The sequence below is a fragment of the Orbicella franksi genome, chromosome 8, assembly GCF_964199315.1.
Source record: "Orbicella franksi chromosome 8, jaOrbFran1.1, whole genome shotgun sequence".
NCBI lineage: Eukaryota > Metazoa > Cnidaria > Anthozoa > Scleractinia > Merulinidae > Orbicella > Orbicella franksi.
This window is the reverse complement of record NC_138152.1, coordinates 6,510,696-6,531,560: the sequence shown is the minus strand read 5'-3', so window position 1 is coordinate 6,531,560 and position 20,865 is coordinate 6,510,696. Positions and strand designations below refer to the sequence as shown.

At 38.7% G+C, this 20,865-nt stretch overlaps 1 protein-coding gene and 1 pseudogene across 1 annotated transcript; both read right to left on the bottom strand.

Moving 5' to 3' along the window:
• Positions 1 to 1,648: 1,648 nt before the first annotated feature.
• LOC145494473 (adhesion G protein-coupled receptor L4-like) lies at positions 1,649 to 13,042 on the bottom strand (annotated as a pseudogene).
• Positions 13,043 to 16,729: 3,687 nt separating this feature from the next.
• LOC145494483 (uncharacterized) lies at positions 16,730 to 20,224 on the bottom strand. The gene is made up of 2 exons (XM_081473953.1): positions 19,865 to 20,224; positions 16,730 to 17,643 (listed from the first exon to the last, which is right to left on the bottom strand). Exon 2 carries the CDS (start codon positions 17,380 to 17,382, stop codon positions 16,744 to 16,746), a length of 639 nt encoding a protein of 212 aa, XP_081330079.1. The 5' UTR covers positions 17,383 to 17,643; positions 19,865 to 20,224; the 3' UTR covers positions 16,730 to 16,743.
• Positions 20,225 to 20,865: the final 641 nt, after the last annotated feature.

Genomic DNA, 20,865 nt, shown 5'->3' with positions numbered 1-20,865 from the left:
CGCGGTTGTAGATCTTATGACAACCAAAACGTCCAAAGCAAAACTGAGACCAATTCAGATAAACGAATGTTGTGCGTTTCGTATATAAGTAACACAATTGTCAGCAACAGAAGATGAAGTTTATACTCACAAAAGAAGACGATAACTAAGAGAGTTCTGACCGCCATCAGTCTGAAACTGGTTTTCATGGTCCTTGTGCGTGCTTCACTGCTTCGAAATTAACCAAACGGAGGTAAGGTAACAATTCTGATTCCAATACTTTTTCAAACACCACCGACATACATTGACAATTTGTTTTTTCCGTGTAGATGGCTTGGCGAAAGATGGTTGTGTTGGAAGAGGACGTTAAGCATCATCTTTTAAATAAGCTCAACTTGCATGACAGATGATTGACGTATTATTCCACCGTTGTGACGACATTTGTTATTCAATTCGTCGATGACGAAAAAGAAACCGTTTACTAGACAGCATTGCAAGCATACGGAAAATCTTTTGTCCAACAAAGACGAGTAGGATAAAAAAAAAGTCGTAAAAAAAATCGACCATGTTCATGAATTACGCGCAGTCGATATGGATCGTGATCAAGGAGATGCTGTCCGCTGTATTAGGTTTAATAGTCGCAGACTTTAAACAAACTTTGCACGTTCACGGCTAGCTCTCAAAATTTTCTGCGGATTTTCGAAATACCGCTTTTTTTTTTAGAGGTCTACAATGTAAATTAAATGAGATTGAATCCCAAATCTGCACACGTAAAAAGTTCTCAAAATATCCAGGCTTTACGTGGATTCTCAGGGGAATGACGGGGATTTGTTTGTCCGCAACTTTAATGGTACATCTGGATTTTTGACTGATCCTGAAGAAAATCAGGTATTATTTCTATAATACTGTTGGTTTCTTTTCAAAGTAAGATCGATTTTGGTAAGGTAAATAGGGATAGCGAAAGCGCAGACCATTATTTTCTTTTTAGTACCTCTCCAACAATAATTAAAACGACTATCATTATTTTAATTTGTTAAAGCAGTAGTAAATATTTTGTTTTGACCTGATTCTTGTTACAAGTGAAATTCAGGCTACGCACTAAACGAGAGACCCTGCAAAACTGTCCGGGCTTCTTCGATGGACTTGGCCGTAGTGGGTCTCGTTTAAGTAAACTTGAAAGTGTTCCTAGAATGTGTTAGATTTCTTATTGAAAATGACTAACTTTAAGAACCGTTGGCAAAACGTTAAGCTAATAGCTGTGAGCTTTTACCTAGACTATTATCTGAATAGCCTCACGGTTGGACAAACTACCAATGGAGAATCTTCTTTTACAAGAGCCTTATCTGTATCCTCAGGGTTGAAATATACTATCGCAGCTGGAGATTTACAAACAGATTGCCACTTTTAGTCGTCACTTCTGTCCAATTTTTCTATCTTTGCATAAAAGGCCATCACCATGTCGAAATCACTTCGATTAAACTGTTATTATTATTATTTTTTAATGTTTAGTTTAGTTTAATATTAATTCCCAAATGTACATTTTTATGTTGTTATTTTGTTTCCTTGTCGCACATGTTAACTAGATTGTGCGTGTGTGGACGGCTCTGCTTAATTATCAAGTCTATGGGACGCATCGTTACCATGATATCTAAAGTGGGGGCAAGTTAAATTAACTATGTCTATGTATATGTCGAAACTGTTGGAGTTTTGTTAGGAGAGATTCCATCGTTTACACTTGGACCAATCCTGAAAACGTTGACCCTTGCTCTAATACGCTCTGTAATCTGAGGATGAAACAATAGTACAAAGTCAAGCAAAACTGCGACTAATAAGTCTTTTCTTGAAGGTTTTTCCTAATGTAGGCTAAAGCGTAAAGGCACCAGACAGCCTACAATGAAACAACAACTAAAGATAGATATTTCGAAGTATCATAGCATAAAACCTAAACCTAAACCTATTATCACACCCTTACATAAAATTAAACTGTACGTGGAACTTGAGAAACTCTTGAGCTTATTGAGTATATATGCTCCTTAACTTGCTTTCCGGTGAAATTAAGCGAATGAGATAGAACTATTCCCAACATTTTAAAGTTTCATTTCTCGAACATTGCGACATGCTGGCGAGGGAGTTCATCGACCGCTCGCTGGTCGGTACTCTTACCTGAATGTTGCTCACACAGTGAAAGAAAAAAATCAGGAATCCCTGTTAGAGAAAGGAACGGTTGCATTAATTTTATATAGAACATCAAATTATTTTGTCGTCAGCTCTATATTTATCTGTATAAAGATAAAAAAGGCAGCTTTTTTGCTCTTATTTTTTTTTTGGTTGAATATTTACTTTTTAACTTTTTTTGTCTTTCCTCGTCTCACATAACAAACAGCTATTAAGAAAGTAAAGGTTCAAACTAATCATAATAAACTAGAGATAGCATGATAAGGTATTCCGGGAAACCAAAAATTTAAACCATGGAAAAATATCTGTATATAACTGAATTTTCTCATTCTTTCCGTAAAAAAACTCCTAAAAGTCTGTGATGATAAATAAATTTTTAAAATGAGGATTAAGGAAACCTACCTGAGTGGAGTAAAGTATCGTAAAAGTGTAAACAAAAGCTTTGTGCAGAGGCAACAGGATAGCAAACAACCACGTGACCCCAGGAAAGGAATCAGCACCGCGCATGCCTTGATGTCAAGTCTGCAAGGAGACAACCTTATCAGTACTCTCAGTTGCTTTTTATAAATGGCGCCGTTAAATCAAAAAGACACACAAGCAGGCTATTAGTGCAATGATCGATTGGCTCTGGAGCTGGGAGGAACTTTTCGTATTCGTTGAAAATTATTAATTACCGTATCTGCTGACTGTGGGTCTCTTCTGTTGGTTGGATTGTGGTCGTTTTCTTAATTACTCGTACGAGCATCGATATGTTAACCTTGGTATAAAAGATAAAGAAAGTTTATAATACTATATAAAATTGAAAGCTAAGACTGGGAGCTTTCAGCTGCGAAAGAAAAAAATAAAAGTAAATAAAGCAACTTTACTGGTGCACAGTTACCTTTTAAAGCTAGAAATTTGTTTGGCCGAGAACAAACGCATATTACTTCGCCTTTGAATAGTACGCGAGCTCCAACTGAGCTCAAAGCCTTACAAACGATTGCGTTTTTTTTTTGTCTCAACTTCAAAAACTTGATCGATCGATTTATTGCAATTGAAGTTATTTGATTATGAGAGATAAGAGATAAGATTTACTTACAACATCGATCATCGCCACAAATGCAACAAATATCCAGATCAGATTGTTATCTGAAGTCATCCAACAGCTTGAACCAAAATCAACAATTCATTAAGGAACAGCGAACAACAAAAAAACACCACTAATGTGTCTAAATGATGGTAGTTAAAAGGCTGAGAAGCTATTAATCTCTTAAAAATTGGATCATTGGATGATGATAATGAATTATTGGAGTTTTCGTTGGCTTAGAAGCAGGGATGGAGCAGGGATGGTACAGTGGCGAGAGCGCTTGCTTTCAACAATGTGGCCCGGGTTCGATTCCGGCCTGGTGCCATATGTGGGTTTAGTTTGCTGTTGGTTCTGGCCTTACTCCGAGGGTTTTTCTCCAAGCTTAGGTCTCCGGTTTTCTTCCCTCCACAAAAACCAACATCTCCAAATCCCAATTCGACCAGGATAGAGCGCCCGCATGAAAACCAGCTAAGGCTGATGTGGCTTCCTCTCTAAATATTGTAGTTTATTTTATTTATTTGTTTTATAATTAGCCATCATGGTATATGAGCCATTACACCATGCTCTACAAATATTGTAAGGGTACGCGTTATTTTTTACGGCGATTTTATTCCTATTTAAGTTTAGTTTTCTACATTTTTCTTGGGGGCGGGGAGGGGGTGTTTTATTCCACTCCCGCTTGTTGGATAAGAGATGATTATAACTAACTTGGCTTTCTGCCCCTCGTCGGCTATCTATCATGCACGTCCAATGTGCGCTCGTGAAATAATTGTTAAATACGAACGAAATAAAAATTATGGCAAACTTACGAATCAAGTGTGGATAAGGGGATTAGAGCCGAACAGAAATGCATTTCTTACTATTCGTCACTGACAAAACTCTGGATTCCATCTTTCCCTGCTGCAGCAATACTCAGCGAAATTGCGACCAAAACAACAGGAAGACCTGCAATGATATAAAAATGGAAAAGAAAATGAGAAAAAAATGCTAGCTCGAACATGAATCATGTCAAGCGATTGACAGTGTTAAGCAGGTGTAACAACAAATAACTGAAAAAAAAATATATTACACAATAACTTACACCATGACATGATATGATAGATGGTCATTTTGTTGTTGATGTTGTCCTTGATAACACACAAGTAAAGGTAGATTCCCTCGACGAGCGTCCAACAGAAAGCTGCCATTAGAAAATACTGCATAAGGGTCGCTACTGCAACACAAGCTCCCTGTAAAGAACCGAGGAAAATTAGTTACTGCTTAGCTGTTAGCTGCTCTAACAAACTTTTGTACAGAAGATCACAAAGGCACGAACGACCCCAAGAAGAGAGCCCGTCGCGGAATTTAAATCCACCGCCGTTTTACCTTATGTCCAAGGAGTTTCGGAGTCTCTCCGCCGCTGCCTAGAACAACAAGGCATTCGCACTGTCTTCAAGTCCGACACGACTCTTCGGCCACACTTAGTGCGACCAAAGGACACCGTCAACCCGGCTAAACAAGATGGTGTTGTCTACAGGATTCCCTGTGTGTGCGGCAAAGTCTACATCGGGGAAACAGGGAGATCTATTTAGGAGAGGATCAAAGAACACGACAGGGATATACGACTCGCCCGTACCCAGACCTCCGCCGTTTCTGAACACAACCACGAGACCGGCCACTATCCTATCTGGAATGAGGCCAAGTTTATTGATCGAGATCCTCACTGGTACACACGTAGGGTCAAGGAAACTATTCACAGAAGACTTCACCCTAATAATATCAACAGGGATAGTGGAATTGAAATTCCTAAAGTATGGATGCCCACGATCACAAAACACAACGACAGGAGAACGGTACAACAGCGGTCCACTGAGGGAACAGCTACTCACCGGAACAATGGAACAATAGGAGGATCGAAATGCACCAATCATAGCCGACCTTTGTGATATAAATGATACCGTGCAATCAGTCGACCTTATCGCCTGAAGAAGACTAGCAATAAGCAGTCGAAACGTCGCAATCTACATCTCAAGTGACTACATCGTGAGACAAACGATAATACACTTTATTATTACATCTACCATGGTGAATAACAACAACCTTTTCCTGGACCTCTCCATATTAAACGCACATTTGTCTTGAAGTATATTTACTCTGCCGACATGAACATTTGCAGCTGGAATCGCTTAACGAGACCGAGTTTTCAACCTTCTCTTTAAGATACTGGTCTCTATACTCTTTCTTTTCTTATTCGAAATTTTGATCGATACTTCAGCCGAAGTAAAATTTAAATTTGATACCATTCATCAGAGGTTATAAATTAAATTGCCTGTACGCATGCGCACGACTTTTATTGACACTGGAAGATGTTAGTATTGGCTGGTTTTAAAAAAACTGTACAACTCAACACCACGCGCGAGCCTCCAGAGATCGACAATTTGCGACTTTCCCGTACGACTTTGTGATTATTTTTTGTTTTGAAAACCTCCAAGTCCACCTTTGACCCTTAATATGGAAGGGTCTACTCCATATAATTTTAGCTGAAATTTACCTGGGAAAAATTTGTTATCACATGTCATAGTGCTTGAAACTTAACCTTTCAATGTCAACCTTTTCTTGAATGGTGTGCTTTTTAAAGACTTGGATTTTTTTTTTTTTTTTATAAGAAACGATTTGGAAATACACGAGACAAGAAATATAAGTGATAGAAACCGACGTTTCGGTGCATCTTGCGTAATTATCAAGGTTACATACTTAAAGATAAAAAGCGGTTTGTGAAGAGGCGAAGTTGAAGCGAATTTGCTTAAAAGAGTGCCAAACTAATTACATGAATACTTTACTGCACATTCAGTGCTGGTTTAAAATCTTGAATACACAGCATTTCACTGACAAGGCAGTCAAATTTGTTGGTGCATTTCTTGATTACATTGAAGCGTGTTAAGAAATTGGTCGGAACAGCAGTGTTATGTTCTTTGGAATAATGCTTGTAAATAGATGACGCCTTTTGACGGTGTCCCTCAACGCGCATGTGAAGTTGGTCCTTTGTGTACCCGACATAACCTGCATCACACAGGTCACACTTGAATAAATAAACAGCGCATTGCTGGGTTACGGTGTTAGGCTTGGGCTCACGCAGGCTTAGATCTTGTTTAAGCTTGCGGCTAGTATACGAACAGACCGTTGGAGTAGCTATTTGGTCTCCCCTTGGACCCCTTTTGGCTAATGTATTCATGTGCTCTATTGAAGAGTCCCTAGAAAGTCAAGGAAAACTCCCAGAATTTTACCGCCGCTACGTAGATGACAGTCTAGTCAGGATGACAGATCTGACAGCAGCTACAGTATTTTTGGATATCTTGAACCACGCCCATAGCGCCGTGAGCTTCACTATGGAGGTAGAGGAAAATGGGGTGCTCCCTTTCCTTTGGGTGCAGCTTCTAAATCGCGCACCATGTGTTGAAACAAAGGTTTACGTTAAGTCGACAAACACAGGGTTACTCTTGCACTATCATAGCCATGTGGACAGCCGCTACAAGCATGGTTTGCTCGTCACCATGCTTGATCGCGTGCACCGGCTATTGTCGTCTTGGGCGCATTTCTCAGAAGAGTGTGAACGCTTGAGAGGAGTCTCCCGTAAGCTGAGGTATCCGAATCACCTTATTGATTCCGTCATCAACAGGTTTATCACCTCGAGAGTCGCAGTGGACCAGCCCAAACAGCATACCGATGACGCCATCCGGATAGTTATCCCCTATAAAGATCAGGATGCTGCTGTGTCTGTCAAACGACAACTTAGAGATCTTAGCAACAAGGTGCAAAAGATCATCCAACCCGTGTTTACTAGCCGCAAGCTTAAACAAGATCTAAGCCTCCGTGAGCCCAAGCCTAACATCGTAACCCAGCACTGCGTTGTTCATTTATTCAAGTGTGACCCGTGTGATGCAGGTTATGTCGGGTACACAAAGGGCAACCTTCACACGCGCGTCGAGGGACAACGTCAAAAGGCGTCATCTATTTACAAGCATTATTCCAAAGAACATAACACTGCTGTTCCGACCAATTTCTTAGCACGCGAACAAATTTGACTGCCTTGTCAATGAAATGCTGTGTATTCAAGATCTTAAACCAGCACTGAATGTGCAGTCTGACTCTCTTCGTACTAAAGTATTCATGTAATTATCTTGGCACTCTTTTATGCAAATTCGCTTCAACTTAGTCTCTTCACAAACCGCTTTTTATCTTTAATCATGTAGCCTTGATAATGACGCATGATACACCGAAACGTCGGTTTCTATCACTGGAATCTTTTTTCTTGTCTTTATTATCCTAATTTTACATTAATGCAGTTGTTTTTACATTTTTTGTCCATCGTAATTGGTTTTCACTTATTTTAATAGTTTTTGCCCCTTGTGTTTTGAAAATCCAGGAATCCAAGCTGGCGTCTGCTTGGATATCGCTGTAAATACGTTTGGACGTACCATATTATCATTCCTGAAATATTCTTTAAGTTACCGAAGAGGGTGGATCCCCACCCAAGATCGGGAAAAATCAGTGAAAGCCCGCTCTGATTAGGTTTAAATGCTGGAAATGGATTTAAATTTTAGGCCAGCGATGGTTACCACATTAATTGTTGGGCCTGACAAGGGGTACTGGAAACTCTTAAGCGTGCGTGTCCCAGCAGAATACCCGCGCAGCCAAAGCAGACTTGAAGAACCCTCTGAGGTGCAATCTAGTCGCGTCATGCTACAGAAACCGGGATAAGCTCCGGCCTTATGGGCCACTTGGCTCGTATACAAACTTTGTCTTTGCCTGTTGTGCAACACCGTGCAAAAGCCACAACAAATAGATTCAGCAAGTCTCGAAAAACCACTTACCGTGTTTCCTGTGGCATAAATTCCGGCAAGAAGGATTACTTGTCCTGCTCCGAGAGATCCATGAAGACTCATTCTTATTTGAGAGTAAGGCTGATGAACATCGCTGGTAAAAATAGTAAAAGAACATATATTAAATGAAAGAACAAAATATAATATTAAAAAAAGAAATGAAATAAAATGGTAGGTAAATCCTTGAAGACTTGGAGACAACTTGGGCCTTACGCCAGGGGTTTACACACTTTATTTCATAAAAATAAAATGTTAATTGTTTCTGTAATTAGTTATTTAACTATGTAGTAAAATGTCGAAAAACTGTCTCACCAAAAATCAAAACTTCATTATCAGCATCTATAAAATTTAGTTTCACTCCGCTTAGTCCTTTTCTTTTCACTCTTTCTTATTGTAACTCTTTTCTTTAGGGTTACCGTATACCTTTAGGGGTTGTCTCGCGTGCAAGCGATGTAGCGCGTGCAGTTTAAGCGGTAGATACCTAAACTTCAGTATATCAAATTAAAGCTTATAGAGCTGGCTATCAAACTATACTAAGAATTTTGAAATGAAATGAATTGTCGAATTTTTCACGGGCACGAAATGGAGCTACAAGTCAAGGCGAATTTTGTTTTTTGCAATTCCATTTTTTCCTCGGTTTCAGGGCCCAAAGCGCTTAAAAAACGTGTCTGCGTTTTGCCATATTCAATTGCAGTAAAAAGTTACAGAACGTTTTCGAAATAGGATTGAAAAAATATAGAGTGATAGTACACAAATCGCTCTCGAAGAAAAACTATTTCGAAATAAATAATTCGCAGACACGTGTTTGTAGCTTACATGTTAAATTAGCTACTGTCCAAATTTGAGGGCAACTGAACAAATTTCTTTTGAGTTATAACTCTTTAAAGTGTCTGCTTCGACAAAAAAATTTATTCCAGAAAACAGCGCTAAGAAAAATCTTCTGCGTCGCAAACAAACTCCGCCCACCAACGCCTTCAACTGGGTTCTCAGATAACTGAGCCAATCAGTGCAGGGAAAGTTTACCACCGTTAACCTCCTGGTGAAATTTTTGCGCGAATCTCCGAAAAACCCTTCTGTTTCGCAATGCGCTCATGGCGCCGAAGGTGGAGCTGTAGCTCGGTTTTTCTTGAAGCTGATTACTCTTGCAAAATGGGGAAGACGAAAAAGGATACCAACGCTAAAGTGGATGGGCAATGAAAACAAATAAAAGAAAGTGCGGCGGAGCAACTGTGCGTGGTCAACTGTGCATGGATAATATTTCAATGGGTCTCAATGAGTCCAACGATTCGTCGATATCGGATTCATCGGAGTCTCTATCAGCATCCCTGTTATTGCTGTCAAGTTCCCAAATTTTTACAGAACCTTTGTTTTCTCTTACCTCGATTTTTTTGCCCGCCTTATACGACAGCTAAGTTCATCCGCGTGGCGAACTTCCGCTTCTTCACTCATTGATTTACTTTCATTCGTTCTTCGCTGTTTTCGCTTTTTCGAACTGGTCCATGTTTTTAACGTGGTCTATGTTTACTTATAACTTAATAGAATTAAACCTAATACCAAAAATGCTTGGTAGTCAGAACGACAATGCTGATCAACTGAGTAGTCAATATCGTGAAATCCGTACAGGTAATTTCCGCGAAAATCGTCTCGGTTGATTGCTTACGCGCCATAGGGCTGTCAATCAAGAGGTAAACTTTTACTTCCGGCGTAAACGTAAAACGCCATTTCTCCGCCAATATTTAGTCTTTTTCAAACTTTTTTTTCAGAACTAGAGATTATTCCTCAACCACTACTTTGACCCAAAAATCCAAATTCGAAGAAAACTGCCGACCTGAAGGTGTACTGTAACCTTAAGCCAGCCGTAGTCTTGTTCCTATCTGTTAATTTTATTGCATAATAAAACATAATGATAATTGCTACCATAATATAAATAGTGTAAGTAAAGTATATAAGTGGTGCAGTCTTATATTTGTAGTACATCTCTTTTTAAGTTATGTTAGTAGTGTAGTACTGTTGTGTAAGCATTGTAAGTAGTGTAAGCTCTGTAAACTGTGTGAGAAGTGTTTAAATAAAAAAAAATCTGTACTGAAATTAGGCAATTTTATTACTTACGTGAAATAAACATAAGACACTATCGTGAGAATTATTCCAGTGATAGAGAAACTCAAGCCTATGCAAGTGATTTTCCTGATCCTTTCATCTGTCTTTGTTACCTCGTTTATAAATGAGATAGGGGACAGAAAACAAACAACGTTAACACTGACGAGTTGATAATTTTACACTGATTATTTCACTTGACTGCACTGCAGTTCACGAATTGCGTTTTTGAGCACGTCAAGTTATAATTTTCAGCCTCAATGGCATCGTTTTAGCCTTATCGTCATGGCCAACCCGGTTAGTCTGGAAATGGTTATGGGTAAGGTAATTTTGTTAAATGGCTTGCTTCGTGAGCGGGCAAGATGAACCAAATACTACGCGATGATTGGCTACCCATGGTCAGGCGGTAAGATGGCGCTGTCTTGCCCGCTCGTGACTACCCGCTGTGTTCCGCAGGAATAATTTCCCCGAAAGCAACAATTATTGTATAATAAATCCTTTATTGACCAAGGTTGTTCGGTCAAGTTGGCCGGATATTGGCCTCGCTCTTTTTTGCGACTTTAAACTCGCAAAAGAGAACTGAACCCAGATCCAGTCACCTTGACCTCACGCTCGGGTCAATAACCCATATGTATAGGGGTATAAACGATAAGGGAACTAAAAAAAAGTACTCTTAATGCAACTCAAAGTTCTACTTGAAACTCCAATCTCCTACTTGAACTCAAAATTCCATGTCGAACTCGTAGATTTTAACACACTTCAATTTATTGAGATAGATAGATAGATAGTTGCTGCCAATTTCCTCCCTTGCAGCCAGAGGCTGAATTGCGGAGGAATCAGAGAGGTGAGATCGGACGTCAGCATATGAAGGCGCACTTTGCAGCCACTTCAGTCCATGTTTAATCTCACCTTACCCACCCCAGACCAATGACCGGCACAAGTCAGATAGACCATGACACCGGGTTCTACGTCCCCTACTCTTTTCGAACAGTGTCATGCGTTCTTTAACGTCCCACAAGACATGTGACATCGGAAGGAAAGATTTAGACGTCGACTACAGTTATCATTACCTCAAGGCTGTTACTGGGACGATAATAGTAGAAAACAGCGAAGTGAGTCAAATGATTACAGCTGCATTCTGTTTGTACTGAGCTGCTCTTCGATTTCACAACATGGCATCCTTCCTCTGACCACCCGTCTGGACTGAAACGGGACAATTTTGTTCATTTAAACAGGGATATGTATAGAGCTGATTTTAACCACAACTATGTTCCTAATTAAGACGGAAAGTAGAATTGATCGACCTGCAAATTGGCTGCTGAGCTCCCGTTGCTAACCTTATGACGTAATCACTTCCGACATTACCTGCAGATTAGGAACTGTTCAGAAGTGCCAACACTGGAGTTAATTAACACTGGAGTTCCTCAAGGAAGTATTCTTGGGCCCCTCATTTTTCTCATCTTCTTTAATGATGTGCATAGTCCGCTTCGTCGTTGTAAGATTATCACTTACGCTGACGATACGGTGATTTTTACATCCTCAAGTGATATCGATGCGATACAAAGCAGCCTTTCACAGGACTGGTTTCGTGATAATGAACTTATTTTTAATCTGAAGAAAGGAAAATCTGAGGTGATGCTGTTTGGTACCGGTAAGCGGTTGAATCTGTTTCAAGGCTGTCAAGTCAAGCTCTCAGTCAACGGTTTTCCCATCAACACCACTACGTGTTATAAGTACCTCGGCGTGCATCTGGACCCGACACTTAATTTTGAAACTCATTTTCAAAAAATTTACAAGAAGGCAGCAGGGAGAGTGAACCTCTTACGGCGCATCCGTTCCAGTATTGATACTTTTACTGCCCAACGAATTTACCAATCGACGATTATGCCAATATTTACGTATTGCGGCTATACTAGTCTTGGATGGTCAGAGTCCCGCAAACGCATGATCCGCTCCATTGAGACCCGAAGCCTCGAAATCATTTCCCCAAAATGCAGTTCGCAGAACTGTGATCTTCGATTTTTAACTGTTGATAACTTTTTACAAAAAAGAACGTGCTGCTTTGTATTTGACTGCCTTAATGGAACTGCATGCTTTCCATTTAAAGACTATTTTCACCGATTACATCATAACGCTTTAAACACTCGCAACAATGGGAAAACTGCAAAACTACCAAAAGTCAGATTGGATTTTGCGCGCCGTAGCTTTTATTTTTTAGGTGCCTCGATTTTTAATTCATTGCCTTTAAGTTTAAAAAAAAATTAATTCTAGTGTTTTATTTAGGAAAGCCTTAGACGATTATTACTTGTAATTTCTATTGTATTTTTAACGGTTTTTAACATGTATCTTATTTTATATATCTTAATAATTCTTGTTTATTAGTTTTTAATTCTTAGCAGGACCCCGTTGATAACAGTACTTTGTACTGAAGGGTTATCCTCAGGAAATATTCGATTATTATTATTATTAACACCAAAACCAGCACGTAAATTGTTACAAAGTGCAATAAAAAATTAACAAGACGGAGACTTACTTTTTTGGGCTAAAGCCGCTCCAAAAAACACATTGTCTCTTTCCTTTTAAGGCCTGGAAAGAGATGTATTGACTGTTACGTTTAATCCCAATAAAATCAAAGAAATAAAGCTTAATTGTTTTATTTTTGTTACCTTTAGGTTCCTGAACTTTAGAATGACGTTTTGCTGCAACTGTTGTGTGTTAGGAGTCTTGGTAGACACTATAGCTGCCATTATCACGGTGTTGATTCGCCTAAATAACATGTGAACATGAGGATATGATTGATCATCGTAGTTGTACACACAACTTAAGAAGTTGTGAAATTAAAGCCTGAAAACAATTCAGGGCTAAACCGGATTCGAAACCGTGGCCTCTACAATACCGGTGCAGTGCTCTACCAACTAAGCTATAAAGCCAACTGGCAGCTGGTCACATTGTGAGTTTGTAATTTACTTGTAGATGGTGAAGAATAAAAGTAAATATATGAAGGAGCATATATTTGAACTGCGGAAAAAGATATGAGGATATGATTGATCATCGCAGTTATACACGAACATGCTGACATGTAGCTGCTGGTATGGGTCTGCTCTTGCCCTGACTGCTAAAAAGTGTCCCTCGCCCCTTTTTTTCTAAAATTATACGAGAGCTGAAAGGGACAGTGTCGTCACGGCAACGTTTTTCGAACAGGCAAACTGTGAGGTATAATGGCTATAGATAACTTATCTAGTTTTCTAGACCTAACGGGCCCCGATCAAATGTGCTTAATACGCACCTGCTGAAAAGGAACTACAATAGCAAATCAAAAATAACAACAAAGAGTTCTTTTGCAATGTTCCATGACTTATATAGTATTTCCAGTTCCATTGTTGTTGAGTTGATTTGTTAAAAATAGTTCGCGCGTGAAGATCCTTGTATTGGATACCAACCACCAGCGACCCTAGATTTAACTCACATAGGATTAGATTTCAAGAATGTTACGAAATGTCATTACTAGGTATATTTTGCGGCTGGAGCAAGCCAGATAGCCAATCAAGATACAGTATGACATAGCGAAATCAAAAAGCGATTGGGGTTTACCAATAAAAATTATCGTGAACTAAAATGGAAGGTACAAGAGTTTGTACTTTTGAAAGACAATGAGGTTTGAAAAATCACATTGCATTTATCATCCAAAACTTTGTTTACACAAACCATTGTTTTCAAAGTTAAGTGACGGAACTTTGATGGCGTTTTGTCTTCTTTGTCCCTCGAGATGAAAGTCGCTCGCATTTTGATGGGAGACTCTCTGAATACGAAGAACTGTGGAGTAAGAAGACAGAAAATGGATATCAGTTAATCTCTAAAGTTTTTGTGCAGGTTGTCATATTACAGCCCACGATTTTTGCCAGAGTCTGATCGGTTATCGAGTATTTTCTTTAATATAAATGTACTACATAGCAGTACTAATTTTTTTTTGAATCGCTTTAATAAAGCAGTTAAGTTTCATGAGTGTAACAGCCGTCCGACCTTATAAAATAGTAAAAAAGGAGGACACTTCTTGTAATGCCTAAATTGAGGAGTTACTAGAGAGAATTAAAAACCTATGGCTTCCATTTTGTTGTATGACTCAAAGACATTATATAAGGATTGCATAAGCATGCACAATTATATTTCTCAGTCCACTCACTGAGTTTGCTGTTTGTGTAATTTATTTCAGGCTTTGATATATTCAGGTAATAATAGACATAACGTTGGAGAAATTCCTCAAAGGCGACTGCCGCCTGAAAGATAAGCTCCTTCCGTTGTTCTTGTTCTGCTGTTGCTTGACTGTTGTAAATTTCTTTGTATTGTTCGGTGATGTTCTCGAACAAACTGACAGCCTCCTGAAATACACAGGGAAAGAATATTCTGAACTATTTTTAATTGTCTCATAATGAGAAGTCAGCAGGCCATGTGCACTTAATTAACACAGATTATATAGTTCATAATTTTATTTACGTTTATATGTATATTTTGCTTGATAGGATAGTTAACAAACTAGATACCTGTAGAGAAGTACTTTCTCGCACATCGATTGTGTCCAACTGCAAAAGGAATTGTCTCGTCTAGGAAAAAAAAGTAAAAGTTGTCTCCATGAAAAGTCTAGGTTGATTTTACTTAAGCAAAAATAAAGCAGAAGGAAATATTTCCGGCATTTCAAACGACTATCACAGGTAAAACGTAAACTTTAAATAAATTTCATTTCCTTTTTAATGTAAAACGGATAACGACATTAATTTTAAAATTTAATTTTCACAGTTATTGGGTTAACTAGCTGACGATCTCATTTTCTTGTGCAGAAAATTGTACATACTTTAGATAACTTCTTGACTCCATAAAGAAGTTGACTGACGACGGACAACTTTTTCACTAACAGCTTCACAATACTTACTAGCTCTTCTGGCTCTTCTGGGGATAGCATGGGCGATGTTGTTGTTGACAGTGGTAAAGATGATGTTGCCATTGGTAAAGATGCTGCAGTTGCTTCGGTTAGCATCGTTGCTGCCGTGCTTGTTGTTGATAGATTTGATAAAGCTGATGATGATGATGATGATGATGATGATAATGATGATGATGATGATGATAATGGTAGTGGTAGTGGTGGTAGTGGTGGTAGTGATGATGACGGTAATGATGATGACAGTATCGGTGATGCTGGTGATGCTGGTGATGCTGGTGATAATGATGATGGCAATGATGGTGATGATGATGATGATGATGATGATGATGATACTGACTGTAAAGATTCTGTGGCAACCGAAGCTGTGGCTAATGACGAGGACAGTAATGGTAATAATGGCAAAGATACTACTGCAGATGACGACAATGCTGTTGATGACGATGACGTTGACGATGACGATGACGATGATGTAATTGACGATGATGCCGTTGAAATTGCTAATGAGAATAAATATTGGGAGACTTGAGTAGCCACCATATAAAATTTACGCTGAATGTTATACTGGAATACATTACTATTGTTCCCTTTGACTATTAAATTAATTGGCACTGTAGCATATGTTTCATTTTAAATATATTGCGCTAGTTTCGTTAGGCATCTTAAAATGTCTCTATTAAGTGACTGCACACAGCTATCTAATGTGCGGTGAAGCGGTCGAATATTATTTTACGGGATAAAAAGCGAAAAAGCGATTGCATATTCACTATATTTACAACTTATATTCCTACCTTGACCTGAAACGTATTTCACGGTCTCGATCTGTTGCTTAGTCAAAGAGACTTTATAAACCTGCATGGCGAGAATTCGCCCCTTAAATGTGAGGAGCCTGTTCCAACTTCTAAGGAATACGGTGCCCATTCTTACGGCTCTATATCCTGTAGCAAGAGTCCTGCCAGTGGCAAATTTCTTTTGCCCGACTTTTCAAAAGTATTCAAGCAATAAATCTCAAACTTTTTGTCTCTCATGAAACTAGTTAGAATCAGGTGATATACGGGTTTAAATTCAGTAAAACCACGTACAGTTTCAATTAAGTTACAAACACGGTTTCCTTTTAAGCAATAGAGCACTTTTTTCCGTGTTTACGTAGCCGCATCTAAACACGACGGGGCTGGGAGTGGGGGTGGTGGTTCTGAGAATTTCAGACAGTGATGCAAACTTGAGTCGCAGTCGAGGGTTAGCTTAACTTTCGAGATTTCTCTAAAACTCCATGTGTTAAAAACGGTTTATGTAGACACAGAAAAAGCACTAAGAATCTAAAATGTCACAGTCGCGTTTCCATACTCTTATTTCTCATAGATGTAAACACACCTATCGACCAATGGGAGCACGCGTGGTACCTCAGTTATTTTTGTAAATAGCAACCAATTTCTTTTTTTTTTTTTTTTCATGTATTGGTGTTACTTTAATATACCAGAGGAATAAGTATTAAAAGACTTGAATAGCTTCCACTAGGTATTGTCGTTGAACATTTTTTTTTCTTGAATATGGTCATGCTAACATATCTATTGGTCACTTTGGCTATTAAAGCAAAAGGTAGAATAAGTTTGATTTTCAATTGAATGTGCTAATTAAGTTCGTTAATATACACTAACTTTACAACTTATATTCTTACCTCGACCTGAAACGTATTTCACGGCCTCGATCTGTTGTTCAGTCAAAGAGAAGTTATAAACCTGCATGGCTGAAATTCGCCCCTTAAATTTCAAGGTCTTTTGCCACCTTTTGAGGAATATGGCGCCCATTCTTACGGCCCTATATCCAGTAGCACGAGTCCATTCAGTGGCGAATTCCCTTTGCGCGACTATTGTTCCGTTTATCCACAGACTTAGTCCGTTCGTCTTATGATTGTACGACGCTCCAACATAATGCCAATGATTTGTTCCCAGTGTTTCTGATTGTATGTCTAGTAAGGCTTTTCCTTTGAAATACGCAGCCAGCTTGGCGTTACTAATAACCATACCAAAAAAATTGTCACTATTGGTTTTATTGTAATAGATGAACAGAGGACCCGAGAAAATTGACTTTGAGATATACACCCAACATAACATTGTGATAGAGTGTTGTGCGTCCAAACCTCCCGCATTGTTGGGAAATTCAATGTAGCTGTCTTTTTTGCCGTGGAACTGATAAGAGCCATTGGCCTTGCCATCTGGTCCATCTGCTAGAGACACACTGTTACCAGGGTTACCCGGAGGTTGTCGACCATCTTTTTCCATTGTTGTATAATCGCCGTTCAGAGGATAAATAGTTATGGGTTCTGGAACACTGTGGTCTTTAAGATCAAAAAGAATTTGAGTATGTATTAACAAATGTTTCTGTTACTTCACGACCGCCATACCGATGCCCTTCCAAGAGACACCAGCACGGCGTCCCCAATACAAAGCTCTATAAATTTGGATGAAAACTTTTCTTGAATAATGGAATAAATATAGATCTTGGCCAGGCTGTTTATACAGTTAAACCTGTATTAAGAGCAGCTTCGCCTAAATATCAACTAGACTTGGAAATAGCGAAAAAATCGAATTTCTTCAAACTCGCCCAGAATGAAGCCCTACGGGCACTAGTTACAAAAATATCGTTTTAAGTTCGATAAATCAAAAATTATTTTTTTCTGCAATTTTTTCGTTTCGATGCCCCAAATCGGCCAAAATCTATCGAAAATGAGCGGCATATTCAGAGGCTCGTAAACTCAAAAGCAAAAATCTTCATTACAAACTGATTGCACGTCGTATTTGTATTTCCTTTCTTGTCTATTTAGAGCTAAATAGATCGTGATTTGATTAGAACTTAAATATTTGACGAATTTTTTAAGTTAACGACCCAAGACAGCTTTACGAGAGGTCTACATTAAGCCTATTTTCAAATGCTAAAAAGGCGTTCTGGTACACGGCTTTTCCCGAAATGACTAGTTTGGTCTGAAAGAGCATTGTTTCTTCTTCAAATTACTGAAATAAAATTTTTGGGTAAATAAAATCGTGAGCGCTGAGATAGCGAACTAAATGCAGCACTTCGTCCTGTAAACGTGACCTTTGACCCAAGCGTAACGAAACCAATTACTGTAAGAAAACCCGGAAGAAAAGCAAACGTTCCGTTATTTTGAAACAATTTCTAGTGATATCTCTCCGAAACCATGATTGCAAGAAACTATTTCCAGATATGAAATCTTGCAGGGTCAAAGACGGAGCTAAAGGGCGCATTTTGACACAATAACTTTGTTTGCTGAGAATTGAATTGCAGTCAATTCCAGTGAAATTTGCAAACTTGACGTATGTTAGCCGATACCTGAATATTTATATTAATAGAAGAGTCGTCTTCTTGGATTAACCTTCAAAAGAGGCTGGACCCAGATTTGGAAACCTCTAAAAGAAGAAATGTTTAATATTCCGTGACCTACCCGATGCTATAGATTCCATGCACATGCCAACCGCATGTTTGTCGTAAAACCAACTGAACTCCACTGACAGTTTCCATGGGCAACCCCAAAATAAACAATCCCCAAAAATGTAAAGTGAAATTGGCTGTCTTCATGGCTTTCGAACGTTAGAGTAGTGAACAAAGTCGACGCAAACAAATAAAATCAAGCACTTTTTAAAGGCAATAGAACTTGACTCTAGCTTCTAACTGTTCATGAAGACAGCCAATTTCACTTTACATTTTTGGGGATTGTTTATTTTGGGGTTGCCCATGGAAACTGTCAGTGGAGTTCAGTTGGTTTTACGACAAACATGCGGTTGGCATGTGCATGGAATCTATAGCATCGGGTAGGTCACGGAATATTAAACATTTCTTCTTTTAGAGGTTTCCAAATCTGGGTCCAGCCTCTTTTGAAGGTTAATCCAAGAAGACGACTCTTCTATTAATATAAATATTCAGGTTAGTATCGGCTAACATACGTCAAGTTTGCAAATTTCACTGGAATTGACTGCAATTCAATTCTCAGCAAACAAAGTTATTGTGTCAAAATGCGCCCTTTAGCTCCGTCTTTGACCCTGCAAGATTTCATATCTGGAAATAGTTTCTTGCAATCATGGTTTCGGAGAGATATCACTAGAAATTGTTTTAAAATAACGGAACGTTTGCTTTTCTTCCGGGTTTTCTTACAGTAATTGGTTTCGTTACGCTTGGGTCAAAGGTCACGTTTTCAGGACGAAGTGCTGCATTTAGTTCGCTATCTCAGCGCTCACGATTTTATTTACCCAAAAATTTTATTTCAGTAATTTGAAGAAGAAACAATGCTCTTTCAGACCAAACTAGTCATTTCGGGAAAAGCCGTGTACCAGAACGCCTTTTTAGCATTTGAAAATAGGCTAAATGTAGACCTCTTGTAAAGCTGTCTTGGGTCGTTAACTTAAAAAATTCGTCAAATATTTAAGTTCTAATCAAATCACGATCTATTTAGCTCTAAATAGACAAGAAAGGAAATACAAATACGACGTGCAATCAGTTTGTAATGAAGATTTTTGCTTTTGAGTTTACGAGCCTCTGAATATGCCGCTCATTTTCGATGGATTTTGGCCGATTTGGGGCATCGAAACGAAAAAATTGCAGAAAAAAATAATTTTTGATTTATCGAACTTAAAACGATATTTTTGTAACTAGTGCCCGTAGGGCTTCATTCTGGGCGAGTTTGAAGAAATTCGATTTTTTCGCTATTTCCAAGTCTAGTTGATATTTAGGCGAAGCTGCTCTTAAGTGGACAGCCTTGGGACTCTTGCTAGTGTCCGCTTAATACAGGGTGTCCGCTGAAAACAGGTTCCCGAATAACAAAATATTGCATTTCTGTGACAGATCAGTTTGTTGGCAAACTTAAATGACCGATCTACTTAAAGTGGACAAAAAAACCATGCATTGTTTTTGCAGTATCCATTTGATACAGGTTTCTAACAATAGAAATGACCATAAAAAACAGGTTTAAGGTGTCCGCGTCCTCTTAATAGAGGTGTCCGTTGAATATAGGTATTTTTTACAGTAAATGTGGGAAAAGAAAAATGGGACTTGCACTGCTGTCCGCTTAATAGAGGGTGTCCGCTTAATATGGGGTCCGCTTAATAGAGGTTTGCCTGTATATTAATCATCCATCATACCTGAGATTTTTGTCTTAATAGTTAGAATGGTTATTAACTCAACTCCCATGACAGAAGATTGTCATATTGTTCCACTGCCATGACAACATTTGCAATTGAACCAGTGCGCGGGCGTCAAAGACCGTATACTAGACAGATGCTTTGCCATTAAACTACGATACAGACTTCATTGCCAAAGTCGGTTGTAATCATCTCTTTTTCATCATAGAGAAGATAAGAATTCTTTCATTAAAATTCTTGACGAACGTTACTTTAGAATTCCTCATTTGATTTATATATCGACTTCTTTATCAGTGTTCCCCTTAAAGTCACTTGTATTGACGAAAATAAGCTGCCGGTGTGTCAAAATAGCTCAATGAAAACCATTCAAATACATGACAGCAAAACTGTTGGCGATGAACAGCATCATCTATATTATATAAACAGAATTCGGTGAATAAGTGCTGTTTGAAATATTACGACCAGCATTTAATGATGAATGTAAAATAACTTAACACGAAACAAAATGCATATGATATGGAGGAAACCAAGAACTGACAAAAGCGTTTTCTTGTGGTGAAATTTTTAACACAATGAGCATGTTGTGGTCAGCTTATTTGCTTGGTTATCAAATTA

Coding starts and splice junctions, on each gene's coding strand:
- LOC145494483 (XM_081473953.1), bottom strand. CDS start 17,382: ATGGAAAAAGATGGTCGACAACCTCCGGGTAACCCTGGTAACAGTGTG.